The sequence below is a fragment of the Ursus maritimus genome, unplaced genomic scaffold (assembly GCF_017311325.1).
Source record: "Ursus maritimus isolate PB19 unplaced genomic scaffold, ASM1731132v1 scaffold_22, whole genome shotgun sequence".
In the NCBI taxonomy this organism is placed as follows: domain Eukaryota; kingdom Metazoa; phylum Chordata; class Mammalia; order Carnivora; family Ursidae; genus Ursus; species Ursus maritimus.
In genome coordinates, this window is record NW_024424675.1 from 36,940,770 (window position 1) to 36,952,212 (window position 11,443).

The 11,443-nt window shown below is 55.0% G+C and overlaps 1 protein-coding gene across 1 annotated transcript; it reads left to right on the plus strand.

Annotated features, from left to right (window-relative positions):
• The first annotated feature begins 9,231 nt into the window (after window positions 1-9,231).
• On the plus strand, window positions 9,232-11,094 carry CEBPB (CCAAT enhancer binding protein beta). Its single transcript, XM_040638464.1, has one exon. It carries the CDS (start codon window positions 9,435-9,437, stop codon window positions 10,473-10,475), a length of 1,041 nt encoding a protein of 346 aa, XP_040494398.1. The 5' UTR covers window positions 9,232-9,434; the 3' UTR covers window positions 10,476-11,094.
• The last annotated feature ends 349 nt before the right edge of the window (window positions 11,095-11,443 follow it).

Sequence of the window (11,443 nt, forward strand, 5' to 3'; positions counted from 1 at the left end):
TTGGTAATTGTGAATGTGACCTGATTTGGAAATAGGGTCTCGCAGATGTAACCGAGTTAAGATGAGATCATCCAGGATAAGGGTGGACCCTAAATCTGATGACTGGCGTCTTTATAAGGGAAAGGAGAAGGAGATTTGGACGTGGACACATAGGGGGAAGAAGGGCATGCAGAGACAGAGGCAGAGACTGGAGGGATGCCGTGACAAGCCCAGGAATGGAAGAGGCAAGGAAGGATTCTTCCCCAGAGCCTTCGGAGGGAGCGTGGGCCTGATTTCAGGCTTCCGACCTCCGGGACTGTTGGAGCATAAACGTACGTTGTTTTAACCTGCCTAATTCGTGGTGGCATTTTGTTATGGCCCCCGTAGGATACTAGTACAGAACATCTACCATCACCTCAGAAAGTCCCTCATGCTTCCCCATTCGAGCCTGCCCATCCCCCAGTTTGAGGGAGCCGCTGTTCTGATGTTTGCTGCCGCCGTAGATGAACTTTGCCTATTCTAGAGCCTCATATAAAAGGAAGCGTGCAGGGTGTACTCTTTTGTGTCTGGTATCTTTCACTCCGTGCGGATTTTGTAGGTGTTTGCATCCACCAGTAGTTGGTACACCACTAATTAAAGTCAGTTTGCTTGGGGGGAGGCAAATTTTGAAGTTGAGGAGGGGAGCGGGCAATAAGGATGGGCAATTTATCCTCAAAGCTGGGCTTGGGGCCCCTTGCCCTGGCCTCTCTGACCTCTCAAGCTTTTCAACCTGCGGGGGGCTTTCTCAGCTCAGAGGCGCTGGGGAGGTCGGAGGCTGGGCTCTACTGCCACCTGGTGACGATTCTAGACAGTGCGCCCACAGACGCCCGCAAAGGCCTAGTGGGGTGGGGAGATTGTGGGTCAGGCAAGTGGTTGGGTCCCCAAATCACTGAGCACGTACTCAGCACCTGCATGATTTCACTGTGTGTATGTATACGTGTGTACAGACATGACCTAGATTAGGCCGACCTTAAGGGGCTGCCGGGAGAGGCAGATTACCCGAAACTAACTCCAGTAGGGGCAGAATGAGATTCTGGAGGCACAAAGTGTGGGGAGTGCAGAGGAAACAGGGAGTCATTTGACTTGGGCATTCAGGGAAAGCTTCTCCGGGCATTGTCTCCGCTGCAGGTGGAAGGGAAGGGTGTTGAGGCAGAGGGAACAGCACAGGCAAAGGTGTGGAGGCAGGACCATGTAACATGGCTTTCTAAACTCAAACACATAATAAGGTAACACATATCCGTTATGAACGTTTTAAAGCTAGAAAAAAAAATGTAGGTCTTCCTTCACCTCCCACGTCAGCCCCCAGCCCTCTTCCCATGGAAGACTTACTTTCGTGGCTTCCAGTGAACCTGCCCCTGGTGTGCGTGCCCCTGTGTAGTCCCACCTATAGGACGAATGGTGGTGCCAGTTTTGAACTTAAACCTAAAGAAGGCCTAGCAGCTTTCGTGTTTGTGCTCTGGGGGAGGCCAGCTGCTGTATAAGAGGGGTGGCTACTGTGCTGGGAGGACCACGTGGGGAGGGAGAGACTACATAACGGGGAACCGAGGGACCGAGGACTAAGCTGGCAGACATACGCTCCAGCCCACCATCAACCATCTGGGCCGTCCTAGCCGAGATGTCACACATGGGGTAAAGGCATCACCTTGGACATTCCAGCCAGCAGCCGGCACTGGAGCAGAGACAGTTGCCCAGATTTCTGACCCACAGGGTTGGGAGCAACCCAAATGGCGGTTGTGTTAAGCTGCTAAGTTTTGGGGTGTGTTATCACAGAGCAGTATTCAGAGCACCCCGGGCCCTAGGCTGCCCCTGGTCGCCAGTTTCTTATGGCCCTTCCATTGGGAGAAACCTCCTCAAACACACACATGGGTGAATTCCTGCACCTCCTCTCAATTCTGTGGGGGTTTGCACACCACGCATTCTGGCCCGCACTTGGCTTTTTTCTCTTAATGAGAGATCTTGGTTCTAGATGCGTGTTGTTCAGTGCGGTACTCACCAATCACAGGAGGCTCTTTAAATTTAATTAAAATTGAATAAAATTAAAAATTCATTTCCTCCATCACACTAGCCTCAAGTTCTCACTGGCCACATATGGCTTGTAGCTCCCATAGGGCACAGCACAGATGTAGAACATTGCCATCATTCCAGAAAGTTCTGTGGGACAGTGCTGGGCTAGATCCTCTCCCTCATCCAGGATCTCCCTCGTCCTCTAGACCTCATCCTAGTCTAGATCCTCTCCCTCATCCTCTTCCCCAGCAGCGGCACAGTATTCCCTGGTGATGGTAGCCACTGACACTGTCCACACACTCCTGCTATTACTATGGCCATTCTTCTTTGTGCAGCTGTGAGTATCTTTGTAGTATAAGCCCAGCATTTCTGGGCTCAGCGACGTTTCTGGGCCAAATTACAACTAGAGGTTCTGCCACTTTACACGGCCACTAGAAGTTTGTAAGAGTGTTTGTTTTCCTGCACCATCGACACTATGTGTAATTAAAAACATTTTTTTTTAAGCTAATGGCAAATGTTTTTAAGACAAACACAACTTCACCAGGATCTTGCTCCGCCACATCCTTCTTCACCTCATAGGGCCCTTGGGCACCTTCCCATGTTGACATATGAAGATCTGCCTTGTCCTTTTTTTTTTTTTAAATTGTGGTAAAATCCAGATAATGTGAACTTTACCATCTTAATTATTTTTAAATGTACAGTTCAGTGCCATTAAATACGTTCATACTGTAATGCAACCATTACCATAACCATCTGTCTCCAGAAGCTTCTCGTCGTCCCAGATGGAAACTCTGTTCCCATTAAACAACTCCCCACTCTACTCTCCCCTGGCCCCTGGCATCCGCCATGCTCCTTTCTGTCTTTATGAATTTGACTGCTCTCAGGACCTCATCTAAGTGGAATCATACGGTATTTGTCCTTTTGTGCCTGGTCTGTTTCACTTAGCATCATGTCCTCAAGGCTCATTCATATTGTAGTATATCCGAATTTCTTTCCCTTTAAAGGCTGAATAATTGTCGTATGTATAGACCATATTTTGCTTATCCATTTATACATCAATGGACACTTGGGTTGCTTCTACCTTTTTGGCTATTGTGAATAACGCTGCTATGAACATGGGTGTGCAGATATATTGTCCAAACCCTGCTTTCAGTTCTTTTGGGATATATAGCTAGATCATACTAGATACATACCTAGATCATTACTGGATCATAGGGTAGTTCATCTTTTTAATTTTTGGAGGAACCGTTGTACTGTTTCCAACAGTGGCTGCACCAGTTTGCATTCCCACCAACGGTGTGGTGCATAGTTTCTCCATATCTTCACCAGCACTTGTCATTTCCTATTTTTTTTGAGAGTAGCCATCCTAGTGGGTGTGGGGTGTGGTCTCTCGTGGTGGTTCGGATTTGTATCTCCCTAACGATCGGTGACGTTGAGAATCTTTTCATGAGCTTATTAGCCATTCACATATCTTCTTTGGAGAAATGTCTATTTCAAGTCCGTTCCCCATTTTTAATTGGGCTGTTTCTCTGTTGTTGAGTTGTAGGAGTTCGTTACATATTCTGGATATTAACCTATCAGATACATGACTTACAAGTATTTTCTCCTGTTCTTTAGGGCTGACTTTTCACTCTATTGATTTTCCCCTCGGCTTCACAGAAGTTTTTAATTTTGACATCATCTGATTTATCTACTTTCTTTTGGGGGCCAGTGCTTCTGGTAGTCATATACCTTTATCCCTTTAAACGGCTACGGAGTGGTCCATGTGGAGTGTGGCTGTCTTATAACTGGATCTTTCAGCAATTCCTGAAGGTTCTACTTTCAAAACAGATTCAGAATCTGACCCCTTCTCTCACCACCTCCACGGCCACCCTGCTGGTAGAGTCTCCCATCAGCTGCCTGCATGGACTGCGGTTACTTCCTCCCTGGGCTCCCTGCTTCAGCCTTGACTGCTAGGAGCATCCACTCCCCACCCCACCACTTACAACCAGAGTGATTCCGTTAGAACCCAAGTCAGTTCCTGTTCCTCGTCTGCTCAGAACTCCCCATGGCTCCCAGCTCACCTGGAGTAAAAGCCAAAGTCTATTCAGTGCCCCACAAAGCCCTGTGTGATATGGCCCCAATATTTCTTTCTTTTTTTAAAAAAATATTTATTTATTTATTTATTTGAGACAGAGAGAGACCACAAGCAGGGGGAGGGACAGAGGGAGAGGGACAAGCAGGCTCCCTGCTGAGCTGGGAGCCCGATGCGGGACTCCATCCCAAGACCCAAGATCATGACCTGAGCCCAAGTCAGACACTTAATGGACTGAACCACCCAGGCGCCGCTGGCCCCCACTGTTTCTGAAATAATTTTCTCCTACTGTCCATCTACTCCACCCACAGCAACTGCATGGGCCAGGCATGCTCCTACGTTAGGGCCTTTGTATTTGCTGCTCCCCCACACGCCTGGCCCACCCTCCCCACAGCTATCTGCATTCATGTTTTTGCTCCGATGTCACCTCAGTGAGGCGTCCTCTGACCACTCTAATCTAAAGTTAAAATCCACATCACCGCCACTGCCCCTGCCCCCACTGCCCTGCCCGCACTTCTCATTTCCCTCTTCTGCTGTATTTTTCTCCAGGGTGTTTACCAGGATCTAACACAATGTATACGTTACTCATTTATCTTGTTTCTTGTTTGTCTTCCCAAGGGGAATGTCAACACCATGAAAACGGGAATCGCTCTGTCTTGTTCATGAATATGTTTCTAGGGTATGAACCACCATAGGTGCCAAAAAATATTTGATGAATGACTAAGTGAAAATGAGCACCTTTGTCTGTAGACATTGGTTCGTTGGACATTTTTAATTCTTTCAGTAGCCTGCTTCTGTCCTCTGAGTATCTGTCATAGCCATAGTGCCGGCATCTGTATCCCAAAGCAAGAGGATTCAGTTAAATCACTCCTGCATTCCCAGAACACACCACATGGTGGCAGCATATGCACAGACAAGTTTCACGAGCCAGCCCTGAGCATCTCCTAGGTCTCCAAAACTCTGGATCCCAGGGTATTTGGCTTGGCAGCCCTCAGGGATCTAATTTCAGCCCCATTTGGTAGATGGGGAAAGTGAAGCTTTAAAGAGGAGGTGTAGTGGGGAAAATCTTGGAATCAGGGATCTGGCTTTTCAGTCTGGCTCTTTTACTGGTTCACTGTGATCTAGGGGGAGGTCCTAACCCTCTTTGGACCTGTTTCCCATCAGCCTACTTTGTGAGGCTTCATGACTTACCAGGCCCTCTGGAGGCCAAGGGGATGCACTCCCATGTGCCACAGTGCGCAAGTTGGGGGGGGGGGGACTGCTGGCTCAGAATCCCCAAGACAGAGGGGATATTATTATCCCATTCTGTAGACCAGGGAATGAGGTCTAGAGAACACATTGGAGTGTGCCAGCCAGGAGGGCAAAGAACAGGAACCAAAGCCCACCCCTGCAGGCCTGCCATTCCAGAGCCACTAGAGACCGGCTCCATGGACCATCTCTGATGGCTCCTCTTTCAGCCTTGTTCCTACCTGCTGGCTGATTTCTGCCCCTGCGAACACCTTTAATTAATCATTCTCCAACAAGGGAGCGACACTGGGACTCCCTTTGAGCAAGCTGTCTTGGTTTTCTCCTCCTGAAAATGGGGCTGAGGAGAAGCTGCAGAGGCTGGGAGAAGGGATTTTGAAAGAGGTTTGGGGGCAGAGGAGGGTGTGTATCTGGGTAGGAAAGAGCCTGTTCCTCCACAGCCCTCACCGGGTTCCTGCCCACACTTGCAGCCACATAGGCCCAGCCCACGGATTCTGGTTTTAAAAGAGAAGCTGAAAATTGGAATTTTGATGTGAAGTCTCCTGATTTTTAAATGTTGGCAATAAATTCATTAGGACAAAAAAAAAAAAAACCACCCACAATAAAGCAAAACACCAGGGGGTCACACTGAGCATGTCTGTGGGTTGGATGTGACTCCTGGCTGCCCGTTTGAGACCCTTCCCCACCCCTGGCTCCTACAGACACCCAGGTGGGATGGTAACCGGTAGAGGGCATTGTGGGTGGTGTCAGGTGGAACCTGGCTTCTGGGCTCTCCCTGGCGCAGGGCCACGGGGCGGGCTGGTGCCCTCTGAGCCCTGGTAGATCCGCACCCATCAGACCCTCCTTGGAGGGGAGCTGAGCGTTAATGGTGCGGCAGCAGGCAGGGCCTGTTGAGCAACGAGGCTTGTAAAAACAAGGGCTTACGTCACCTGAGCAGGCAGCCTCTGTGCGGGCACCTGGGGTGGCACTGCGGTGGCCGCTGATTTCACCGTCAGGCCAGAGTGGGGAATCTTGAGCAGAGAAGGGCAGGAAGCAAAAGGCTCAGTGTCTGGTGGGTGAAGTCCATCCTGGAGGCCAGCAGAACGAGACCCGGATGGGCTGAGTCTGGTCCCTGGGGGCTGGTCACCAGGATCCGGTTGCCCCTCGACTCACCGTGTGACTCCGGGGCCCCCTCATCTGGCTCTTAGCTCTTCTATTCAGAAAATGGGGTTCACATCCCCAGACCCGTTTTTATTACAAACCCAAAGGAGGAAGGTGAGCCTGGAAAGACTTTAGTCCTTCCCACCCCTTAAATGTGACCTTGGCCTCAGTTTCCTCATTTGTAAAGTGGAGATAATAGGATCTGCTTCCTACAAATTATCAAGAGGATTAAATGAGTTAATACATGCAGAGAGCTTAAAATGTGGTTCAGAGAGGGTGGAAGACGTGCTTGAGGATACACAGCAAATCCTCTAATTAGCTTCAGACCCCCTCAGGTCTCACTGCAATCTCCCCAGAACCCTGATAGGTGTGTGTGTTGGGGGGGGGGCTGCTGAGGCTCAGAAAGGGAAGCCATCCTGTCTGAGGGTACATAGCCCAGCACACGGGTGACTTCACTTTCTCCGCCTCCTCCATACATTGAGCATCTTCCCTGTGTCGGGCACTGTTCTAGGCACTGGGGCACAGCAATGAACAAAACAAAAATCCCTGCCCTGTTGACAGGGTGACATGGGGACGGGGCAGTGGGGACAGAAAGCCACATGCATAGGGGAGATAATTTTGATTGTAAAGAGAATATGGGAATGTGAAAGACTGAGGGTCTGGGACTTTCGATGGGGAGGTTAGGGAGGGCTTCTTGAAGGTAACCTTTGAGCTGAGCCCTGAGGAGTGGGCAGAGCTAGGGGAACAGTGTTCTTGGTCCAGGGAATAGCAAATGCATTCACCTCTGGTAAATTTTGATCATGCCCGTTGGAGGAGGTCCAGTATTCGTGGGCCAGCCCTCATGGAATGGGCAGTCTTTTGGCGGGGGTGGGGGGCGACTGAGGTAGACTGGACCGGTAGGGTAATGGTAGCTGGTGACAGGCTGGGAAGGAAATTCACCAGCAGGTGGGGCCAGGAGGGCCTCTTGGAGGTGGTGTGAGCTTCCCACTTTGCAGCTTGGAAGGCCTGACTGAGTGGCCCTCGGGCCTCAGATCCCTCCCTGGCCCAGAGGCTGCTGGGAAGGCCCAGAAAGCCAGCAGGCCCGGTCAGTGTTTCATCCTGTTCTTCCTTGCTCCCCCCACCCCCCAAGGGCGCTTGGAGATGTCATTTCTCCAGCTCTCTGGGGCGGAGGTCACCCCAGCTCAGCAGATAACACTGAAGGTTGAGCAATGCCTGCTGGCCTGCCAGGGCCAGGGCTGGGGTCAGTGGGCCGGGGGTTATCCCCAGGCAGGCTGGGAGCTCCTGCCTGGGCCGCCTGGACCGGGAATGGCAGAAGGGTGGGCCCAAGGAGCTGCCCAAATGGCCTAGGAATGGGGCTGGAGAGGGGAAGCGGCCCTTTGAGCCCGTGCAGCCCACTGTTCCAATGCAGGATGGGCCATGGCCTGTTTTCCCATCTGTGTACCAGGAGTAGCAAAAGCATCCTCCTGCCGGGGTGGAAAAGTGGACCCTGTGTCCAGGCCCACCCTCAATACAAAGTGGGGACTTGCTAACAATGGGGGAAGTCCCTTCTCTCCTGCATGGCTCTCAGTGGCATCTGGCTTGGCACCCCCATCCTCAGCCTCAGAAGTAGGTTTTTTGGTCTCAGATTGGCAAATAGGTCTTAGGGTGCCCTGACAAGAGCTCTTCTTTTGAGACTAGTGGGGTACATGAGAACATGTGACCTTGGGTGTCCTATCTCCCCCCCCTCCCCCGGGCTTCTTTGTACCCTGTGTGGGGGGTGGCTTCTTTCCAATGTGCCTCCCAGAGTTGACTTAAAAATGAAGCCTTATGTTTGGAAATCTGTGGTGGAGACAGTAATACAGTTAATAATAACTGTAACGGCACCTTCATGGCTGGAGCTTGGAGAAGTGAAGTGACTCGCCCAAGGTCACATAGTGTGGTAGAGTCTAGCACCCCCGCCCCCTTCCACCTCCCTGGGCCCAGGTCAGGGTGGGGTGGGGCCAGAGAGTACCCAGGTGTGGTCTAAGGGGGTGGGCAGGTCCGGTGGGCCGGGCTAGGGGAGGGGCGCAGTCGCCACAACAGAAGCCCGGGTAGAGTGCTCCTTTGAACTGCCCTCTCCCCCCCACTCAGGGTCCTTGTATTGGACGTGGCTTTAGGAGGGGAGTCTCTACCAGCGTGGAATCCCCTCCTTCCAAGAGCTGGGGATGGGGGCAAGTTTGGGGGCGGGGCCGCGCCCGGGGAAGGGCCGTGGAGATGGGTCACTTCTTCAGGAGCCAGACCTGGGGGGGCGGTTTGGGGTCTCCGGGATCCGGCATGGGGAACGCCTCCTCAGTGGGGCGTCCGGGCTGGGCGCCGCCGATCCTGAAGCCACCTCCTCCTCCAGCAGGGGGCGGGCGGCGGCCGTGTTTTGGGTGGGGGAAGGCGATCGCGTTGCCCCCTCCCCGGATTCCCCCCCCTTCCAGGACAGCCTCCAGCCCAGAGGGGGCGGTCCGGGGGCGGGGTCGCACCTCCCCTTTTCGCTCCCAATCCCAGGGCCGCCGGGTGGGGGTGGGCAGGGGGCGTAAGGCCACCCCCCCCCCCCGGGGCCCGCCGACCCCCGAGGGCACACTCCTGGTCTCGGGTCTGGCAGCCGTGCCCTGCCGACGCCCTCCCGGGGGTCTTGGGCCGCCACACCGCGTCCCGGCGGCGGCGGGAGGGGCCGGGGCGGCTGCCAGCGTGACGCAGCCGTTGCCATGGGCCGCCTTTATAAATAACCGGGCTCAGGAGAAACTTTAGCGAGTCAGAGCCGCGCACGGGACCGGGAAGAGGACCCACGCGAGGGTCCAGTCGTCAGCCCCCGCACTAGTAGCGGCCACCCCGGCGGCAGCGGCAGCAGCAGCGACACAGCGGCGACAGTTCGGAGCCAGGAGGCCGCGCCACCTGCGGGCCGGCCGGAGCGGGCAGCCCCAGGCCCCCTCCCCGGGCACCCGCGTTCATGCAACGCCTGGTGGCCTGGGACCCAGCATGTCTGCCCCTGCCGCCGCCGCCTGCCTTTAAATCCATGGAAGTGGCCAACTTCTACTACGAGGCGGACTGCTTGGCTGCTGCGTACGCCGGCAAGGCGGCCCCCGCGGCGCCCCCCGCGGCCAGACCCGGGCCGCGCCCCCCCGCCGGCGAGCTGGGTAGCATCGGTGACCACGAGCGCGCCATCGACTTCAGCCCGTACCTGGAGCCGCTGGGCGCGCCGCAGGCCCCGGCGCCGGCCACAGCCACGGACACCTTCGAGGCGGCTCCGCCCGCGCCCGCCCCCGCGCCCGCCTCCTCCGGGCAGCACCACGACTTCCTCTCCGACCTCTTCTCGGACGACTACGGGGGCAAGAACTGCAAGAAGGCGTCCGAGTACGGCTACGTGAGCCTCGGGCGCCTGGGGGCCGCCAAGGGCGCGCTGCACCCCGGCTGCTTCGCGCCCCTGCACCCGCCGCCCCCGCCGCCGCCGCCGCAGCCCGCCGAGCTCAAGGCGGAGCCGGGCTTCGAGCCCGCGGACTGCAAGCGGAAGGAGGAGGCCGGAGCGCCGGGCGGCGGTGCCGCAGGCATGGCGGCTGGCTTCCCGTACGCGCTGCGCGCCTACCTCGGCTACCAGGCAGTGCCGAGCGGCAGCAGCGGGAGCCTGTCCACGTCCTCGTCGTCCAGCCCGCCCGGCACGCCGAGCCCCGCCGACGCCAAGGCGCCCCCGGCCGCCTGCTATGCGGGGGCGGCGCCGGCGCCCTCGCAGGTCAAGAGCAAGGCCAAGAAGACGGTGGACAAGCACAGCGACGAGTACAAGATCCGGCGCGAGCGCAACAACATCGCGGTGCGCAAGAGTCGCGACAAGGCCAAGATGCGCAACCTGGAGACGCAGCACAAGGTCCTGGAGCTCACTGCCGAGAACGAGCGGCTCCAGAAGAAGGTGGAGCAGCTGTCGCGCGAGCTCAGCACCCTGCGGAACTTGTTCAAGCAGCTGCCCGAGCCCCTGCTCGCCTCCTCCGGCCACTGCTAGCGCGGCCCCCGCGCGCGTCCCCCTGCCGGCCGGCCTCCGCGCTGCCGGGCGCGCCGCGGCCGCGGAGACTCCGGGAAGCGCCCGCGCTCCCGCCCCCGCCCCTGGTGGCGCCGGCAAAACTTTGGCACTGGGGCACTTGGCAGCGCGGGGAGCTCGTCGGTAATTTTAATATTTTATTATATATATATCTATATTTTTGTCCAAACCAACCGCACATGCAGATGGGGCGCCCGCCCGTGGTGTTATTTAAAGAAGAAATGTCTATGTGTACAGATGAATGATAAACTCTCTGCCTCTCCCTCTGCCTCCTCTCCAGGCGCCGGCGGGCGGGCCGGTTTCGAAGTTGATGCAATCGGTTTAAACATGGCTGAACGCGTGTGTACACGGGACTGACGCAACCCACGTGTAACTGTCAGCCGGGCCCTGAGTAATCGCTTAAAGATGTTCCTACGGGCTTGTTGCTGTTGATGTTGTGTTGTTGTTGTTGTTTTTTGGTCTTTTTTTTTTTTTGTATTATAAAAAATAATCTATTTCTATGAGAAAAGAGGCGTCTGTATATTTGGGAATCTTTTCCGTTTCAAGCATTAAGAACACTTTTAATAAACTTTTTTTTTTTTTTCCTCCTCTGCTACTCCCTCCAGGGTCTGTGCTTGGAGATGGGGGTGCCAGGCTTGTGGGGGGGGGGAGGCAGAGGAGTGCTGGGTCAGGCTCCCAGAGTGACTCAGCGCCCCTGGGTGCTGGGGAGGAGTGACTGGGAGCCCTGCTTGGGGAGAGGTCTAGGGCCGCTGACTGGTCCTGACTGCCAGGCTTGGGTTTAGAGGGGCCTGCAGGTTTTTGACCTCTGTACAGTGTTTCGGGATGGGGCCAGCAGGCCAGATTATGTAGGAGGAGAGGGTACAGGTCTTGGTCCTGCGGTGCCCAAGTTGGGGCAGATTCTTTTTGGTAAGTGTAGTTGGGCGGGCTGTTTA

Excerpts from the sequence above, each read along its gene's own strand:
- CEBPB (XM_040638464.1), top strand. The coding sequence starts at position 9,435 with ATGCAACGCCTGGTGGCCTGGGACCCAGCATGTCTGCCCCTGCCGCCG.